The sequence below is a fragment of the Leptodactylus fuscus genome, chromosome 2, assembly GCF_031893055.1.
Source record: "Leptodactylus fuscus isolate aLepFus1 chromosome 2, aLepFus1.hap2, whole genome shotgun sequence".
Classification (NCBI taxonomy): Eukaryota; Metazoa; Chordata; class Amphibia; order Anura; family Leptodactylidae; genus Leptodactylus; species Leptodactylus fuscus.
Genome location: NC_134266.1, coordinates 27,907,513 through 27,929,072, shown reverse-complemented (window position 1 = coordinate 27,929,072; position 21,560 = coordinate 27,907,513). Strand labels below are relative to the sequence as shown.

Below are 21,560 nucleotides of genomic sequence, written 5' to 3'. Positions count from 1 at the left end.
ATTTTTGAGGTGTCAAGGACAGAAAGGCTTACTATGTATTTTATTTTGTCTTCATGAAACAGTGTGTTATTCCTATAGTGTTAATATCAGTCATTCATACTACCTTGCTATATATAACACAAAGATAATAAAAGTTTTGTTCAGAATGTCATTGTTTTTTTTCAATTCTATCAGATTCTGTTTCAAATTCAAGGATTTTGCTTGAATTGCTACTTTTTTTGTATTCTAAAATGCTGTGTTATCCCCTGAAATTGTTTTTGAGGCTAAGGGCTAAGAGCTATAAATCTCTACTGACCAGTACATTTATCTTGAGTTCTAAAGTGATAGACTGATAAAAGTGGCTGCTCGAGGCAGCGGATAGACTGGCACACTTTAAATCTAAAGCAACTTTTTTACATACTGTATCCTGCAAGACTAAAACTAAATCTGGAGACGTGAATGTAGGGAGCTCCAGGCTACGAGTCTCCTTGAACCGACGTGGGTTGTCATTGAGTTCCTGCAAATATATTGCGACCTCCACTTGCAGAGAGAGTCATCAACATAAGAAAACAATACTCGCGTTTGGTATTAAGAACTCGTCACCGTGTAGTTAAAAATGGCAAGAAAACACTGTTATAAACAAAGCGTTACATAGGAAGGAATGTAAGGGATGAAATAATAACAATAGAGAAAAGATCACAGAGAAAAATTCATGCGCTCAACCAGCCGGGGACCCAACACCCGAGAGGTTGTAGAGGCCCCAGAATTTGGTTGAACATTGTGACCCTTTCACCACCTGGGGCACATACGGTTTTATATACGCTGAATTCAGCGCATTATCGGCTTTCCCGTTTTGCGCCCCCGGTGAAGAGCTATCAGTGCCAGTACCGAAGCTCTTCACTGTCAGAAGGGCGTTTCTGACAGTCAGTCAGGAACACCCCTCCTCGCAGTAGCGTCTATAGCGCTGTACTCTGAGAGGCGGTGTTCCTTACCGCCCAGCGATGATGCCAAGTGGTGAGAAATGCCCCTCCCAGTACTCGTCTATGGAGGAGTATTATCAGGAGGGGGGGAGGCATTCCTCACCGCTTTCACAGTACAGCGCAGTAGATGCTACTGTGAGGAGGGGCGTCCATGACTGAAACGCCCTTCTGACAGTGAAGAGCTCCGGTTCCCGCACCGATAGCTCTTCACTGGGGGCACAGAATATGAAAGCCGATGAATTCAGCACGCTGTCAGCTTTCTAGCGCTGTATTAAACCACATGTGCTCCAGATGGTGAAAGGTCCTTTAATACCAAGCCTGGTGTCCTCCATATTATAGGGGCCTTGTTTTGTATTGTACCTCAGCTCCATTCGTGAGTGCTGTGGATTCTTCATACAGTGATGGTTCCGGACATGGGACCCTCACCCATCACATACTGATAGCCTACCTCAAAAGGGTTATACTCCATCCATAGGATGGGGGGTAGCTTGCAGATCAGTGGACTTTGACCACTTATGCCCCCACTGATCATTAGGACAGGGGAATCTAGTCCCCCATTCTGAATGGCACAGTGCTCAGGCAGCGTGGACACCGCTCCATTTATTTCAGTGGGAATGCCAGAGATAGGTGAAGTATAACACTCTGCTACCTCCATCACTCCCATTGTAATGAATGGAGCAATGCGTATGCTACCTGACCACTCCACCATTCAGAACTGGGGACACAAGTGTATCACTCTCCTTCTCAGTGGGGTCTAGATTAAGGGATACATTGCTTTCATGGAAAAAAAAAAAAAAACCTTTAAAGGGAGTGTATCTTCCCCAACCATAATCAACTCTTACCACCACATCAGAGTATTACAGGGAATAACAATATACCTGTCTTATATGTGTTACTTTTCTTGTAGATTTGGAGAAAAAAACGACTTTGAAGTCTTATACAAATGAGACTATTGGTGCACTGGGTATCTATATAGGAGACGTGGGTAACACTAGACTGCCTTTTAAGGATTCCTCATCAATGTCCACAAAAACTCTTTTAGGCCAAGGCCCCACGTTGCGGAAAAGCATCTTTTCTTTTTTTTTATTGCAGATTTTGTTGCGGTTTTTTGAGCTGAAGCCAAGAATGGCAAATAAGTGTAGGAAGTTCTTATTCTACTACCTTCTGCTCAATCCATTCATGGCTTTGGCTAAAAAAAAATCCCACACCAAAATCTGCCACAAAAAAAAAAAGCTGCATTTCTGCAATGTGGGGCCTTATCCTTAGTCCGGAACCCCCATGTAGTGTAATAAATGCTGCAATTTTTCTGTGAAGGAAACCCTGTGACAAAAACGGCGGCGGTTTACAGTACCTGCAAAGTGTATGGGATTATCTAGAATCACATATTGCGGCAAAATATCTTCAGCTCACATGCTGGGATCTGGCGTTTTCCGTATAGGTATAACTGATGCCGAAAGTTCGCAGTGGAAAACATTGCAGACTGTGCGTGAAAGTACTGTGGGGAAAACGGCTGTACGATTCTGCCGCAGATTTTTCTTGCAGCCCTTTTTGGCTGTGGTTCACTTTGTGGGCCTTCATGGGAATACCTGGTAGAGAGGTGGTGGTCCGACTTCTGTGGGCCTCGCTGATCCCAGAATGTGGCTTTTGTGCACCCCATGAATGGAGTGACAGATTACACATATGTGCTGCTTCCCCATGTAATATTATGAGATGGGTAACATAGCCGGCCTCTCTCCAGCAGGATGAACGTTACCCCGGATATAGTGAAGTGCTGGGGCTCAGTTAGTTTCTGATATGCACAGTCCTTCATGCTTTACTAGTCGCTTATTGTACTTGTATAACATGCATTCTCCTTTTTGTTTTGCATTAATGCTGTTTTTATTCATTTATTATACAGTCAGTGATTTTTTTTTGATTTTTTTTAGGTGGTGGTCAAAACCAAATCTGGAGAAGTAATCTACCGCATTTCACCATGGGCAAAGTATGTTTTTCGTGAGGAGAAAAATGTGGTGTATGACTGGATTCATTGGAATCAGTCTGACCCTTACAAGGTAAGTTGTCCTTGGTGTGTGTGGGGTTTTTTTTTTTTTTTTTGGTTACTCTAGTGAGTTACTACAATACATTAATTCCCAGTAAGTGCCAATTTCTGCGGTCTCTGGTGTGTGTCTCACTAGGGCTGTGAATTTGGTCGGCCGAAATACAGACTCCAACTCTGCTGTCTTTCCACAGTGCAACTTTGACGCAGATTCCTTCATAAATGACCGGCAGCCATCATGAAACAGGAGCTGCTAAACTTCTGTCACTCGTGAGAAAAAGCCATACTGCTAAATAACTTCACTTTATTTTTTCTTTCCAACGCCACCCAAAACCAACCCTGACTACAATCTCACGACTCCGACTCTACAGACCTACGCCTCACTGTATAGCTCACTATGGTGTGTATTGGGACACATTGCCAAAACGTTCACCCAACTATGTTTTACTGGACTGATCTTCTGTAAATAGTCAAATAATATCCAGTTATAAGACACAGATCTTCTAAATGTGATCCAACCAGTTATTAAGGTTAATGGGGTTCCTCACCGATAACGGATATAATATATATATTTATATTTATATATATATATATATATATATATATATATATATATATATATATATATACAGTACTCGAGTATAAACCGAATTTTTCAGCACAGTTTTTGTGCTGAAAAAGCCCCACTCGGCTTATACTCGAGTCAAGCAAAAAAAAAAGTATTTTTTTTATTTTTTTTTGAGAGGGGGGTCTATGACCAGCCACAATAGTAATGTATAGAATCTCCGATAAAATAGTGGAAAAAAGAAGCTTTAAAAAAATATAATAAAATTAAATAAAGATTCTAAATCCCTCCTTTCCCTAGAATACATATAAAAGTAGAAAATGACGTGACTCACATACACATTAGGTATCCCTGTGTCTGACAGTGCCCGGTCTACTGAATATAGGGGATCTGCAGTGCTCCTGTTCTGTCAGGAAGGGGTTAATAGGAGCACTGCAGATGCCCTATATTCAGCCAGGCTGAATGAAAAGAAAAAAATCTCTGTCCTCAAGCTCAGGGAAGGGACAGACAGAGAACCAAAACACCCCCTCCCCTTCCCCAGCACCCAGCAACTACTGCACCCAAAAACTCCGACCATCTTAATTTTTGAAATTTTCCAGTAGCTGCTGCATTTACCCCCCTCGGCTTATACTCGAGTCAATAAGTTTTTTTCCCAGTTTTTTGTGGTAAAATTAGGGGCCTCGGCTTATATTCGGGTCGGCTTATACTCTAGTATATACGGGTAAGTGTTTTGATTGTGGGGAATCATAAACTGGAAACCTTAGGGATCAAGAAAACGGAGTCCCTGATTCCTCTAGGTAAATGGGATGACTTTACACATGCATATCTATTTGTATCTATATTTTTAGCAGCCATTTTATTGTGTATGTACACTCACCGGCCACTTTATTAGGTACACCATGCTAGTAACGGGTTGGACCCCCTTTTGCTTTCAGAACTGCCTCAATTCTTCGTGGCATAGATTCAACAAGGTGCTGGAAGCATTCCTCAGAGATTTTGGCCCATATTGACATGATGGCATCACACAGTTGCCGCAGATTTGTCGGCTGCACATCCATGATGCGAATCTCCCGTTCCACCACATCCCAAAGATGCTCTATTGGATTGAGATCTGGTGACTGTGGAGGCCATTGGAGTACAGTGAACTCATTGTCATGTTCAAGAAACCAGTCTGAGATGATTCCAGCTTTATGACATGGCGCTTTATCCTGCTGAAAGTAGCCATCAGATGTTGGGTACATTGTGGTCATAAAGGGATGGACATGGTCAGCAACAATACTCAGGTAGGCTTTGGCGTTGCAACGATGCTCAATTGGTACCAAGGGGCCCAAAGAGTGCCAAGAAAATATTCCCCACACCATAACACCACCACCACCAGCCTGAACCGTTGATACAAGGCAGGATGGATCCATGCTTTCATGTTGTTGATGCCAAATTCTGACCCTACCATCCGAATGTCACAGCAGAAATCGAGACTCATCAGACCAGGCAACGTTTTTCCAATCTTCAATTGTCCAATTTCGATGAGCTTGTGCAAATTGTAGCCTCAGTTTCCTGTTCTTAGCTGAAAGGAGTAGCACCCGGTGTGGTCTTCTGCTGCTGTAGCCCATCTGCCTCAAAGTTCGACGTACTGTGCGTTCAGAGATGCTCTTCTGGCTACCTTGGTTGTAACGGGTGGCTATTTGAGTCACTGTTGCCTTTCTATCAGCTCGAACCAGTCTGGCCATTCTCATCAACAACGCATTTCCGCCCACAGAACTGCCGCTCACTGGATGTTTTTTCTTTTTCGGACCATTCTCTGTAAACCCTAGAGATGGTTGTGCGTGAAAATCCCAGTAGATCAGCAGTTTCTGAAATACTCAGACCAGCCCTTCTGGCACCAACAACCATGCCACGTTCAAAGGCACTCAAATCACCTTTCTTCCCCATACTGATGCTCGGTTTGAACTGCAGGAGATTGTCTTGACCATGTCTACATGCCTAAATGCACTGAGTTGCCGCCATGTGATTGGCTGATTAGAAATTAAGTGTTAACGAGCAGTTGGACAGGTGTACCTAATAAAGTGGCCGGTGAGTGTATATATGTATAGTGTGTGTGTGTGTGTGTGTGTGTATATATTATATATATATAATGTAGCAATTTAATATCTCATTTTCAGTGTAAATACGAGCGCCCAAGGAAGGCGACCAGCGTCCGCATTTATGAATCCCATGTGGGAATTGCATCACCAGAAGGAAAAATAGCGTCCTATAAAAATTTCACATACAATGTTCTGCCAAAGATAAAGGATCTGGGTAAGTTTGAGGAAGGATAGTTTGTGTCTGCCGCTTCCTCACATTGTCTTGTGATCAATATATGTTCCATTTTCAAAGCAGTAAATGTTCACCTTGTGTCGTTTCCTCCAGTAAGGCATTTTATGGGCTGTAATACTCCTTATAGGCTCATGTTGAGTGATACATTCAGTCTAAGCCTCAGGAAATTCAGACCTTTATTTTTCAGGGGAAAAGTAAACGTTTCTTTTGTTCCTGACCTTAAACATGATTAAATGTTTTCAGTCTTTCTTTTTAGTGATAAATTGGCCAGGCTGCCGCCACATCTGGCGTTGCGCTCATCATTTGCCGCAGTCCTATACACTTATATCGTACATGTATGGATTTCTCCTCTTAGGCTAAGGCCACAAATATCGTAGAACAAAATACAACATAAAAGGTAGCAAAAACACTTAAAAGCAAGCTTCCCTATAATTGGCTACCGTATTGGCCAGGTTTGGTTCAAGTGATTTTGGTTTCTTGGATTAACACAAAGGCAATCGCCTGACTATAGATCTGTATGGAAAATCCCGTAAGAATAAATGTTGAGCCAGGGTCGGAAGGAGTTTCTCAGTTCTTTTTTACCCAATAAACTAAAATCTAAATTCCTTGGTAGTACATTATAACAGTTATGCCAACTTACCTTTGTAGCTCTGGAGAGCGGTCAATTCTCTGAGAAAAAGAAGGCTATAGCTTGGCAAGCGTTGTGGCTTGCCTCATTGAAACCTTTCCCCTCCTTGTCTTAAAGAGGACCTTTCACCACTTCCACCAATTCTAGTTCTTAACATCTGTTCATAGACGCTGCTCCACTGATTCTGGCTCAGTTGGAATTTTCTCTCTAGCCCCCACCATTCCTGAGCAACAACCACAGCTTTGGTGCCTGGTGTACTATATAAGTTCTGTAATGTAAGAAGGGCAGTGTCAGGTGGGGGTGTGTGTGACTCAAACCTCCAATCAGAGGCAGCCAATGTCAGAGCTCAGAATCACACCCCTTGTCTGTTCCTGCTTGACCTCGCCCTCCTGATAGTACAGAGCCTTAATAACATATCATGCACCAAAACTAACACCACTGATTGCTCAGGAATGGTGGGGGCTATAGAATAAAATCCAACTGTGTCTGAATCAGTGGAACAGCAGCTATTTATTGATGTAAAGAACTGGACTTGTTGGAGGTGTTGAAAGGTTCTCTTAAATTAAAAGCTCCAGCGCTTTATGATGTCACACACTCCTGCCCGGAAATTTTGTGCATAGGCCTTTATGAAACTAGAACTCCATATGCGCACAATTTTGGTATTGCACAGCTTGTGCACATAATTTCAGTGCATGAGCTATTGAGAGCGCTGGAGCCTTTAAAGGGTAACTTATCAAACTGATTATAACAAAGAGAAGCTTCACAAAAACTGGTGTCCAACCAAATGTGTTTTATTAGTAGAGTTTCCGTAATAATTATCAAACTGATTATATCACCACTCCCTGAGTCTTCTTTTCCAGTGATGGCAGGTCTTGTCTTCCGTCTTCGTGCCGCGTCTTCGCCTTTTCACAAATTGTATGTGATGTTCTGCTTGGAAAGAGTTCACCACTGAGGTCTATGACTGACCGCTGTGATCACTTGGTACAAAGAGCTGGCGGGTCTGTAAATGGAAGACCAGACTTGCCGTTGCTGAAACTGGGGAAAGGGGAGGCGAGTAATGTATTTTTATGTTATTGGTCCCATCAACGCTACTATTAACTCGTAATAAGACGGACAATCTGGGCACTTACCGGGATTGTGAACTGGTAAAACTACCACTACGTACAAAATTGTGGTGCACAACCGGTTAATAACAGTCCCGGGCACTGCAATATGTTTAGTGGGCAAAAGGACAGGCTCTCTGTAACCCAGCTCAATGTGTATGCGTACGGGAAATTTTATTCCTTATTTTCCCTATAGTTTTTTTTTTGTGAATATTCCATTGTTAGTTTATTTCCTTTGTGGACTCTGTAACCCCTAGTGCTTTGTGAATAACAGTAACCAAGGAAACCGGAGCCGAACCTGCCGCGAATAGCTTAGTACCGGAGTCCTTGTTCTTATAAAAAATAATAATAATAATAATAAAAAAAAAAAAAAAAAAAAAAAACAGGTTGCACAACTAAGACAGGCAAGTTAAAAGGGGAAATCGACCCACAACATGTTATGCAGGTATGTTAGAAGGTCATATTTGTGGGGCATCGACTCAGACCCAACACCTTCTGAGGCATTCATACATGCACCCCCTTGATTGGAATCTTGGGGCAATTTTCTTAAAGGGATCCTAAGTACCATGTCGGAATTGCCTTAAGAAAGGCTATTTGTCTCCTGCCTTTCATAGTCTTCTCCGCGCCGCCGTTCGCCTACAATCCCGGTTCTTGTTGGTATGCTAATGAGTTCTCTCGCAGCATTGGGGGCGGGCCCCAGCGCTCAGACAGCTTTGGGAGCGACCCGATGCTGCGAGAAGGCTCTCTCCAGTGCCACCTCCTCTTCTTCAGCAGCGTCATCTTCCTCCTATTCTTCTGGCGGTGGGTTGTAACTTCTGAGACCTGAAACATACTGGCTGAAACATACTGACAGAGTTTCAGCCATGAATGTGCCCTATTCTTCTCTCCTTACTGAGAACGCTTGGTCAGCCCAGCTGAGTATGTATGGGGGAATCTGAGGAGTGGCTGAGCATTAGGTGGACAGCTGTGTAAAATATATGGCCGCCTTTAGGGTACATTCATATCATAGTGATTAATGGCCATGTAACGTCCGTTTCATACAGTAGCGTTGAATTCAATATCTGTGAATGCGGGCTACATGACCATTATTTTGACTACATAGGTCCTATTTTTACCTACTTTCAAGGATCCCATCAGTCAATGTATGGGGGATCTATGAAAACTTGTCCCTCTTGGGTGCTTCCAAGGATCCCTCCATACAGTCAACGTTTGGGGGATTCATGAAAACCTATGTCCCTTGGACATTTCCAAGGATCCCTCCATACAGTCAATGAATACTTGTGTCCCTTGGGCGCTTCCAAGGCTCCCTCCATACAGTCAGTGTTTGGGGAATCTGTGAATACTTGTGTCCCTTGGGCGTTTCCAAGGATCCCTCCATACAGTCAGTGTTTGGGGTATCTATGAAAACTTGTACCCATTGGGCGCTTCCAAGGCTCCCTCCATACAGTCAATATATGGGGGATCCATGAAAATTTGTGCACCTTGGGGACAAGACAGCCATGAAAAATGAATGTTCTACACCTAGTATGAATCTGGCCTTACACAGAACAAGGGATCTTCTCTTTCACTCCTTTAGCCATCTCTTCCTCTCTTCTATATGAGAATATGTTATACATTATTTATTGTTATTTTATGCTATATTATATGCACATAGTACGATGCTTAATGAACAATCCTCATTCTTCTTTATAGAAGACGAACAATTTAATTAAAACAAGCCGTAATAAACACCTTGAGAATAATTACCACCCGTTCACACTTGAGCAGGGACGTTATGACAGTACGCTCAGAATTCAGAAAGGGGAAAAAAAAAAAATTGGAATTTCATTCTTTTGCTCTTATTAACCTGAAGGTTATTCGTTTACTGATATTAATCATTTTCCGTCTGTTTGAAGGAGGATCTCTTTACTGACATTAAAGTTTTCACTGAAGAAGGATTTGTTCTAACTTCTGTGGATTTATCACTTAACCGTTTTCCCTTCAGGTTTCCTTCATTTCATATCACAGACTAGGAGTTTAGCTATGTGACAAAAAAAAAAAAACTTTTTTTTTTTTTTTTTTTTTCTTTTTTCACCCTATTTTTGTTAGGTGTTTCTTGTGCGTAGAGTGATACAAAAAAAATTAAAAAATCTGCTTTTATGTCTGTTCTTTTCAATAGCTTCCTTCGGGGAATTGAATGTGATAAGGAATGTGTAATGATTAAAGATATAAGTACAGTGCGTTTGAAATGTATTTACCGGAAAAAAAAAAAAAAAAAAGCGCCACGGTGAAGCGTAAGGTATAGTACAAAACAATCAATTACTTCTGCCGCCTTTCATGATCTACCTTGTAAATATCAAAAGTGCACGCGAAGTTCAGGACATGCAGATGGGCATAGTTAATATTCAGAAGTCAAATTGGATTTGCATTTGCATCTTCCTCGCCTCCGTCTTATTAAAACAGAAAAATGCTACAGTTTGGGCTTCTCCGGACATCGCCTGGCGACCTTTGAGTCATTTACATGAAGGTCATTAACATTAAAATATTAAGCCGGCTTTAATTTCAGACAGCAACCTGCAATGCTATTTACATTCTAATGAAAAATACCCAGTTTTTAAATTAACTTGGATTATACGCGTTATTTTATTATTTTTCTTTTACACTGACTATTCTCGCCTGTCTCCACTGTAGGGAGTTATGCCTATTACTTCTCCTTGCTTCTAGAATACTTTTATGTTTTGCATCCTGTTTTTTCTTTTTTTTTTCTTTTTCCCCCACTTATTAATATTATCCATTTTGTAACTTATAAATATTCATCCGTAAATCCTAGTTTAAGTGAAAAAGATTGCAGCGTAGAATATTAAGCGTGATACAAAAAGATGTCGATTTCAAACTTAGAACTGCTGAAAAAATATCAAGATAGGAAAAGCGATGGAGCTTTAAGATTCCAAATATATTTGGTCTTTTGATGATCTGGTAGTAGAATAGTTTAAAGGGGTATTCCCACGTCGCATACTCACCAGTCTTCACTGCTGTGAAATCTTCTTTCTTCCGGGTTTCTTGCGTCATTTGGTGGGCGGGGTTTCACATGCAACCTGCTGTTTAGCTACACCCCCAAATTAGCGTGTAGCTCTGCCCACTGCATAGCGTGATCCTATGGGGCGGCTGAAGGGCCTGTGATGTCATCAAAGGTCCTCAAACAACACTATATGCACAATATTGGACTATGAAGTACAGGCAGGAGCAACTCCATTCTGTGTTACATACAGAGACTGCTTGTCTCTGCCATAATGAACACAATTGTATTAGCTAGCCTGATAACTGGGAGAACAGAAGATGAGTTCAGAAATGAAAGCAGCTCCTCTCCCCTATCTGAGAGCAGGAAGCTAGGTCACGAGGTGTAGACACAGGAATAGCTAGAAACACAGGCTCACTCCCATGCACTTAGCCCCTCCTCCCTCCCTCCTAAGAGCAGCAGATACATCACTTGACTTTTGAGCAGATAAGTCAAGGGCTGTGTCAACAATTAATTGAATAAAGTAAGATAGTGGACAAACAAAGCAGTTTTGCTGAAGCAGTGTATTTAGGAAAAGTCTTACATCCACATTAACAAGCAGTATAGATAGGATCCTTGTGGTGGGACAACCCCTTTAACATGACACTGATAACTCGCAGCGGTGTAATATTAAATGACAAAATGCAACACGGGCCTTTGCCAAAGCTAAGTTAAGCTAAGGCTCCACGTTGCGGAAAAGCAGCTTTTTTTTGTTGCGGTTTTTTGAGTTAAAGCCAAGAGTGGATTGAGCAGAAGGTAGAAGTATAAGAACGTCCATTATATTCCCATTCCTTTTATGGCCAGTCTTGGCTTTGGTTAAAAAAAGAAAAACGCAACAAAATCTGCAACAAAAAAGGCTGCGTTTTCGCAATGTGGGGCCTTAGCCTTGAGGCTGAAGCCTTACGATGCTGAAACACAGCTTTTTTGTTGCAGATTTTGCTGCGGTTTTTTGAGCTAAAGTCAAGAGTGGATTGAGCAGAAGGTAGAAGTATAAGAACGTCCATTATATTCCCATTCCTTTTATAGCCAGTCTTGACTTTGGTTCAAAAAAGCGCAACAAAATCTGCAACAAAAAAAGCTGCGATTCTGCAACGTGTGGCCCTACGGGATGGAAAAGCTGCGGTAAAGCGGTGGTTTACAGTACTTGCAACGTGGATGGGATTCATGCGAATCCCATGCCCACTTAGCGGAAAAAAACACAGCATGGACATGCTGCGATTTCCAAAACTGATGTGGTTTTGGAAATCGCAGCAGATCAATTAGATCTACAGAAATGCCGGCGACTTTCTTGTAGATATAATTGTAACAGAAAGTCCGCGGAGGATAACTCTGTGAACTTTCTGTTCAAAGCGCTGCGGGAAGAATCGCGATGGGTTCAAGCAACACAACTTTTTTTTTGTTGTTGTTGCAGATTTTGCAGTGGTTTTTTGAGCCAAAGCCAGGAGTGGATTGAGCAGAACAGAGAAGTACCGTATTTTCCGGACTATAAGCCGCACATAAAAACCTACGATTTCCTCAAAAATCGTAAGTGCGGCTTATAGTCCGGTGCGGCTTATATATGGATGGAAGCGGCGGCAAAGACTGCGTGCCGCTTCCATACATACATAAAAGGCACCGTAAGGGTGCATTCACACTACCGAACGCCGGCGTGTATCACAGCCGTACACGCCGGCGTTACAGCAGGGCTGCCGGACACTTCCTATTCATTTCTATGGGAGCAGGCATGCGAGCGCTCCCCATAGAAATGAATGGACAGACACTTCCCATTCATTTCTATGGGAGCCGGCATGCGAGCGCTCCCTATAGAAATGAATGGAAAAAAGCAGTCCATTCATTTCTATGGGGAGCGCTCGCATGTCGGCTCCCATAGAAATGAATAGGAAGTGTCCGGCAGCCCTGCTGTCACGCCGGCCTGAAACAGAACGTGAAACTTACCCAGCGGTGCAGGGCGGGCGGGCGGGCGGGCGGGCATTCAGGCCTCCTCTGCCTCCGATGTTCCGTCCTTCTCCTCCGGCGCTCGCTGATAATGGCCGGGGCGCATGCGCAATATCATAATGCTTCTACTGCGCATGTGCCCTGGCCATTATCAGCTTGCGAGCGCCGGAGGAGGACGGAACATCGGAGGAAGAGGAGGCCTGAATGCCCGCCCACCCTGCACCGCTCGGTAAGTTTCACATTCTGTTTCAGGCTTTTATTTTAAAACGTGTGGGGGGGGGGTAGTTTAACCCAACGTTTACGGTTGGGCTCTATCAGCATGATTTTGCTGATAGAGCCCCTCCTCGCCTGCCGAGCGCTTCCAATAGAAGCGGCTGGCACGCGGGGGGTTAAGCGGCCGCTGGCAAAGTCTGCCTGCCGCCGCTTTCAATAAGATATAATGCGCACCGGACTGCGGCTTATAGTCCGGTGCGCCTTATATATGAACCGAGACGGACTATAAGGCGCTCATGGGCAATGCGGCTTATAGTCCAGTGCGCCTTATAGTCCGTAAAATACGGTATAAGAGCTTCCTATACTGTATATTTCCCATTTCCTCTGTAGCCACTCTTAGCTTTGGCTCATAAAAACAAAGCAAAATCTGCAACTAAAGAAGCTGCGTTTCTGCAACGTGGGGCCTCTCCTTAAGAGGTTTTACCATGAAGCCATGTGGCCATATTTAAATTTGTAGACCATATCAAGTTAAAGGGAGAGTATCACCAGAAATGACTTATTTTTAATGTTGACAATGTTTTTAGAGAATTTTTGGTGTGGTTTTCTAAAATGTTTTCATGTTGCCTAAATTAAAAGAAAAATAAAAAAAATCCTAAAAATCATGCAGTTCTGGCGTTGTCCACTAGGCCATATCATGTGCCAAGACTCCCTGTTTTGTATAAAACATTGCTATGCCGCACAGAATATCACAGCTACGATATGTAGAGAAGACACAGAATCCACCGGTCACAATAGAAAAGTTCACATTTTACCTCCTCCCCTCTCTACACAATGACCTTTGTCCCGGTCAAAGAACAAACCTACAAAACTCTCCCATACAAGGGGTCTGCTCCTGACCATTTGTGTCTATAGCCCATGGTCCTTCTATTGAAAACAGAAAGTCACTGAATATTTTTAGGCTTGGTGGCAAAAGATGTAATTGCGAGATTTTTAGGATATATATATATATATATATATATATATATATATATATATATATATATATATATATATATACATACATACACACAGTATATTAAAAATGTCACTAAATTTAAAAAAAAAAAAAATAACATAAAAGTGGGATTTAAACAAAAGGTTATTTCCTGCAAAACATTCCCTACATGCAAATATGAGCAAATGGAAAAAAAATGCAGTTTTAAAGATTTTCTTTGATTTATCTTGGAGATGACAGTCTTTTGTCTTGAAGATGGTTCGAGAAAATCTTCCACATTTTTACAGCATTTTAAATTAAATGATTTATATTTAAGAAAATATTTAACTTTTCTCTATAAATTTAAATATGGCTACGTTCATAGGAAAAACCCCTTTTAAATTCCTGCACCACTGCATTACTGGACCAGAAGTTAAGGGCTATTTCACATGGGCCCTGCATGTTTACATTCTGTCACGGCAGCCGTGATGGATTAGGCCCAAATGAATGGGCCGGAGCCTCGGCTGCAGCTGATTCAGCTGCAGAATCCGCGGCAAAATAGGGCAGCTCGCCTCTTTTTTTCCGCTAGCTAGTAGTCAATGGGAACAGCGGATTTTGAGGCGGATTCTGCGTCAAAATCCGCTGCCAACTTGCCCTGTGTGAAATAGCCCTAAGATATTCCGGTCATCATAATGTCATTTTTGAGGCCAGTCACTTGCCCTTGGTAGTCACTTGGCGTTTGTCTTAGGAATAACCTCATTACAATGTATAAATAGGAGTGAACTTTATAGAGAGATTTCTAATGATCTCTTTACTCCAAGGAGACAAAAGGGCATCATCTATGTCTAAAGGAAGAAAGGTTTTACCATAGTCAACGTCTGGTCTGTACTAGTATTTTGGGGATAGACTCAATCCAGGAATTTATTGGAATTTATTGATTTTTTTTTTTTTTTATTTTCTTTTTTCCTTAATATGGAACAGTTGGTGTCTGCCTCATGGAGTGGTGGTATGTTTTGTTTTGTTTTTTTTCCCTTCCTCTGGATCAACATGGTAAGATTATAGATTGGACTTAATTGATGGTCCTAACAGCTACGCTACTATGTTACAAAGCACATGGTGGTTGCTTAGAGAATAAACCTCCTCTGCCATTTCAGAATTCCTTAGTGCATGATTGCATTAAAGGGATTCTACCATTAAAACCTCTTTTTTTTGTGGATAAGACGTCGGAATAGCCCTTAGAAAGGCTATTCGTCTCTTACCTTTAGATGTGATCTCCACCGCGCCGTTCCTTAGTAATACCGGTTTTTACCGGTATGCAAATTAGTTCTCTGGCAGCGATGGGGGCGGGCCCCAGCGCTGAAAATGTGATGGGGGCATCCCCCACTGCAGCTCGAGAACACGATCCTGCGACGCCTCTATCTTCAGCTGGATCCTCCCCTTCTCTGTCATCTTCCTCCTGCATCACCTCCGACACCTGCGCAGTTGGCTCTGCCGGTGAGTCATTAGTAGAGCCGACTGCGCATGCCGGCTGGCGGCCATTTTTGGGAGGCCGCTCTTGCTCTTGAAGTTCAATGCAAGAGCGGCCTCCCAAAAATGGCCGCCTGCCGGCATTCGCACTCTGCTCTGCTGATGTCTCACTGGCAGAGCCAACTGCGCAGGCGTCGGAGGTGACGCAGGAGGAAGACGACAGAGAAGGGGAGGATCCAGCCAAAGATAGAGGCATCGCAGGATCGTGTTCTTGAGCATCAGTGGGGACGCCCCCATTGCATTTTCAGCGCTGGGGCCCACCCCCATCGCTGCGAGAGAACTAATTTGCATAGAGGTAAAAAAAATGGTATTTCTAAGGAACGGCGCGGCGGAGATCACATGTAAAGGTAAGAGACGAATAGGCTTTCTAAAGGCTATTCCGACGTCTTATCCACAGAAAAAGAGGGTTTAATGGTAGAATCCCTTTAAGGAATTCTGCATTATGGCCGTGTATATTCACACATTGCAGATTTGTCCTCTTCATCTCAATTGTCTTGTAGAATATCTCCTGCATGTTTATATACCCTTAATGTATAAACCTCCAAGACGTCCACTGCAGATTTCTTATTCAGGTAAGGGAAGTGAAGATCGTATCTCCTTCCCCAACTGATCTCATTTACGTGAAAGGGGTTTTTTTTGTATCACTTTTTTTTTTTTTTTTTTACGCCTCTTTTGGCGAATCTTTCTTTTTCATATTGTAACTTATTTTTATTCAACAGGTTACAACTGCATTCAGATGATGGCTATAATGGAACACGCATACTACGCAAGTTTTGGCTACCAGATCACCAGTTTCTTTGCTGCATCAAGGTACTTAAAAAAACCACAAAACATCCTTTTATTCACAAATCAACACGACGGATATGCCACATACGGTTAATTTACTTTGTTTATTGGGGTGATCTGAATATTAAATTTGGTCTACCAAAAAGCCAAATACTCACTTCCCCAATTATTTGAAGATTACAGAGGCCCCTTCAACCAGTTTATGCTCAATCACCTCTTATCTACAGTAACCTTATCCTGCAAGTATATATCTGTCTAACAGTGTCCCTTCTGGAGAAATGAAGCATTACATGGCATCCGTGAAATCAGTGGCTCATTTGTGTAGTGTCTGAGCCAGATAGTTAGTCCAAATCTAGAACCATTCAATATGATGTCTAGTAGAAGGTGGTACCCCTGAGGGTGCCCTGACATTTAAGCCCCGACCAATAACTAAGAATAACTAAGAAGCGAAGAAGGCAACTTTATTTAGCACTACGCGTTCCGGGCTTAAAACGCACTTTCCTCAAGTGCAATATTAATCTTTAAAAACATACAATAACATATAATAAATAATTAATAATATTTCACAATAAACAATGTGTACAATAAGAAGCGTATATATCCATATACCCATATACATACTGTGCATATTCAAAACCTACATCTTCAGCTCCAAACCAGCTTATATCTGCTTATAATAAAACCATGCATGAGCTGAAGATGTAGGTTTTGAATACGCACAGTATGTATATGGGTATATGGATATATACGCTTCTTATTGTACACATTGTTTATTGCGAAATATTAGTAATTATTTATTATATGTTATTGTATGTTTTCAAAGATTAATATTGCACTTGAGAATGGGCGTTTTAAGCCCGTAACGCGTCGTGCTAAATAAAGTTGCCGCCTTCGTCTGTCTGGGTGGGCGCTGGTGTCCTTGCCTGTCCCTTTGGAGGCTGGTCCATTTCTTCCATTGTCTCAGACGTCCCAGTGACTGTGACTAGCAGTTGCCCTCCTTTATCTTATTGGTTGACACGTCTGTTGGTTGTTGTGTTCCACACAACCAAATCAGGTGAGCAGTCACCTGTTGCTTTTCATTGTTTCTCCCGTACCCCTAGGGTGTTACACCAGGATCGGCTCGGTGCCATCTTCTTTTTTGTCGTAATGACTAAGAAGCTTCCTGTTTGCCGATCCCGCATATTTCATTAGATGCAGAATTGACAAAGACCATTCAAAAGCTTACTTCTCCTAGGTTCTGTTTCGGCCAATCCTCAGGTTTCCACACTGGTTTGCAACCCGGGTCACAGGATAAGAACCAGCACCCAATCTCAAGTTGATCCACCTGAAGTTCTTTGCAGCAGATTTATCAGTGACTGATGATGGAAGATAAGTTTGGTGCATGTGTAGACTGTCTAGTCTTAGATATACCACCAATGGCTTACTTTAAGTCAGAATTCTACACAAATTTTTGTTTTACATTAAAAAAGTTTTATTGGGTTTTGACAATAAAAAGGGAAACATGTAAGCAATCAATTGTTGGTGCAATCGGTCCATGGAGAGCTGCCTGTCACATCTAAAGCCATGCCCCCTACATCTAAGCCAAACCCCATTGTCAAGCTAGGCGGAAAAAATGGTCTAAAAAGTAGATGTAGGTTAGAAATGAGGTACAGCCACCACAGTAAATTCACTTTTTTTTATTTTTTAGCCGGTATGGAACCCCAGAGGATCTAAAGGAACTTATTGACGTCGCCCATTCTATGGGAATCCAGGTTTTACTTGACGTTGTACATAGTCATGCATCAAAGAACAGTGAAGATGGTCTCAACCAGTTTGATGGTACAAACTCATGCTTCTTCCATGATGGACCTAGAGGAAGTCATGCTCTCTGGGACAGCAGACTATTTGACTATTCAAAGTAAGTATAGGGGGGGAGAGGGGGACGGTGAAAAAATCAATATGTCGAGTAAATCTATTTTTTTTTTTTTTTTTGGAACAAGTTAAGCTGTTTTCAACTGAAATGTCTTCATTTTTTTGAGCTGAATAACCCATTGAAACAGCTTGAAAAACAAGGCATCATGCTGCTGCATTAACACTAGTCAGAAAAAATAATAGTAATAACAAAATATGGAACACTTGCGTGCAATAACTAAAATGTCTGTGGTAATCCTTTTTTTTCGAGACTTTTTTTTTTACTTTTCAACTATTTTTGTCTACTTGCAGTTATTTTCATTGGTAAAAGATTAGTAGTAAGTAGCCAGAATACACAGTTTAATGCTTTGAATTCACTAAAATTTGCAGAACCAAAGCAACACTGATTACAGAATTTTAGTTTTCTATTTCTGGCATGTGAAACCTCTAGACTGCACAAGGTGATTTTATTTCACTTCACGTACATGTAAGAAACATAGTAGTTCTGTTTTCCAGCTGCTTTCTATGAACTGCGTAGAGTCCAGACTTGCGGTCATATGTGAAATGAATGTACAGGATACCCTTGTATATACTGTAGCATTTTTAAGACAAATATTATGCAATAGCCTCTGCCCACGACTTCGTTTCTGTGTTGTTGGCGTCGATGATCAGCCTATGTTCAGAAAATTGCTGCCATCGATGTTTCGCCTACTCCAGCGTTTCGGCAGCTCTCAAGCTGTCCCGCTGTTGAACTTGTTCCTCACGCCGTGCCTGTGATTGTTTCGGCATATCAGCAGCTCGCTAGAGCACCATATGAGTTTATTGTGGGCATCGATGATCCCCCTGAGCTCCGCTTGAGGAGAAGTCTGTGACTTCTGGCTACTTTCATAGCTCTTGTTTTAGAATTTTGTGAAAAATTAGGTTTTCTTTTTCCCGACTTGTTTAAAATTGGTAAACTGATTTGGTTTAAAAGTGTTTTCCCATCCAGTGTGTCAGCACTGATCAGATAATATGCAAATGCATATACACAATAGACTTAGTGTTAGCTGTGTGCTCACATAGAGAGATAACAGACTGGGCTTTATCAGCAGCATCCAATTAGCTGAAGTAAGGCTTCTGCCAAGAGCAGTGTAATATAGTATGTGAACATAAATTCATAACAGTCATGAAGCCATGTCATTTACAGGGATAAAAAAAAACCTGTGTGTTAATCGAGGTTACAAATAGAGATGAGCGAACACCGTTAAGTATTTGATCGAATATCAGACCATTCGAGGTATTCGTTCCCAATCGAATACCACGCGGCATACGCAGTAAAAATTTGAATACCCACCCACCTTCCATGGCGCGTTTTTTGCACCAATAACTGTGCAGGGGAGGTGGGACAGGAACTACGACAACGGAGGCATTGAAAAAAAAAAATTGAAAAAAACATTGGCTGCCGAAAACATGTGACCTCCCATTATTATGAACGGCCACCGCTATATTCGCCAGATTTGCGGTCAGAGATAGAGAAAGAAACATATCTGCTGAGGGCTAGATAGGCATTAGCTTCAGATAGGCAGGGAAAAACCGAAGAACAACAGCTCTTCTCAGAGCTATACACTGCAGGGACAGGAGTCCAGCTTTCCACGGACGGTGGAAAACAGGGATACAGAACAGTTACTTGTTGCGATATACGTGACAAACAGCTTTTGTTAGGGGTGTCCCCCCACAAAATAGCAGAAATCCACAGCAGTTACTTCTTGCTATATTCGTTCCAACCAGCTTTTCTCAGGGGTGTCCCCCCCAAAAAAAAATAGCAGGAATCCACAGCAGTTACTTCTTGCTATATATGTCAAAAACCGCTTTTATTAGGGGTGTCCCCCCAAAAATACCAAGAATACAGAGCAGTTAGAACCGGCTATATACGTGCAAACCAGCTTTTCTTAGGGGTGTCCCCACCACAAAATAGCAGGAATATAGAGCAGTTACTTCTTGCTATATATATGTGCAAACCAGCTTTTCAGGCAGTGTGTAACCCCAAAACAGGGATATAGAGCAATTAGGTCAGGCTATGTACGCTCTATCCCGATATCCAGGGTGTGTACCCCCAAAACCTAGGTGGGAGACACCGAAATTCAGTCCGGCTATGTACGCTCAACCTCAATATCCACGGTGTGTACCCCCAAAACCTAGGTGGGAGAGACAGAAATTCAGTCAGGCTATGTACGCTGAATCCAGATATCCAGGGTGTGTACCCCCAAAACCTAGGTGGGAGACACCGAAATTCAGTCAGGCTATGTACGCTCAATCCAGTTTTTCACGGTGTGTAACCCCAAAGCCTAGGTGGGAGACACAGAAATTCATTCAGGCTATGTACGCTTAATCCAATTTTTAAGGGTCTACCCCCCCCCAAAGCTGAGTGAGAGACAGCCGTTCATTCAATCAGACCATGTATGGTCAAACCTGTTTTTAATGCTGTACCCCTCGAAGCTAAGTGGGAGACACAGCAATTCGGTCAGGCTATATCAGCTCAATCCAATTTTTTGTTCAATCCAGTATTGTTTGCTCTCCATGATGTGAACTATGCCTTTGTCTCTTGAAAAGCAACCCAACATGAAGTCAGCTATGTGTGCCAGTGTGTTACTTGGCATGACTTCGCTACCCCCAACTGTAAGGGTCACTCTCCATTTCCTCCATTTTCCACTCCCCTTCACACCATCCGTGCTGAAGCAATGGGATGCACTGAACTTCACTCTCAAGTCTCGTGTGGGACAGTGACATGAAATACCACTTCATCCCCCTTGTCTTCCTCCACCAGCCAACGGTGCGAAGATGACAGGAGTGTGCTCTGAATTCACACAGGAGTGTGCTCTGAGTTTTCAGCCTAGCAGAGGCTACTTTTCACTTACGAAAATGGCCACACTTTGACCAGTATATCAGGCACAATGGTGTAGGTTTCAAAGAACCTTTGCACCAACAAGTTGAAAACGTGGGCCATGTGTGGACCGTGTTTGAGTCTGGCAAGCTCCAGATCTGCTACCAGGTTCCGGCCATTATCACATACGCAAACATGCCTGGGCCCAGGTGCAGCGGGGAAAACCATATTGCCATATCATCCTGGATGGCATCCCTGACCTCAGAGGCAGTGTGTTGTCTGTACCCCAAGCTGATGAGCTTCAGCATGGCCTGCTGACTTCTCCACACGCCAGTGTTACAGCGTTTCCAGCTTGTAGTTGGGGTCGAGGTTGCAGCGCAGGAGTAGGCTTTCAGAGAAACCCTGCCATGAATTTTGGGCTGGGAGAGGAGATAGGCCACCCCAGTTTGCACCCTGGGCCCAGACTCCACTACATTCACCCGGCCTGTCATTAAAGATAAGCAGCATCTCTGACCGCAGGCGCTTGTTGATGTGTCAGTGATCAAGTGGACCTTACAGCAAAGCGCGGAACTCTGGGCCCGACTGATATTATGGGACACGTGCAGGCGGGGACAGCACACCAAGAGAAGTAGTAACGGCTAGGCCCAGCATAGGGAGGTGCCCCAGCTGCCATCTGGTGACGGAAGGCCTGAGTATCCAGAAGCATAAACGCCAAATTCTCCAGGGCCAGCAGTTTTTA

General features: G+C 42.7%; 1 protein-coding gene across 1 annotated transcript in view; it reads left to right on the top strand.

Annotated features, from left to right (window-relative positions):
• Positions 1-21,560, top strand: part of GBE1 (1,4-alpha-glucan branching enzyme 1) — a 115,566-nt gene that overhangs the window by 35,693 nt on the left and 58,313 nt on the right. The window contains exons 5-8 of the mRNA XM_075263547.1: positions 2,885-3,010; positions 5,719-5,854; positions 16,005-16,095; positions 17,759-17,968. Coding sequence (XP_075119648.1) covers positions 2,885-3,010; positions 5,719-5,854; positions 16,005-16,095; positions 17,759-17,968 — 563 coding nt within the window. The remainder of the gene's footprint in view (positions 1-2,884; positions 3,011-5,718; positions 5,855-16,004; positions 16,096-17,758; positions 17,969-21,560) is intronic.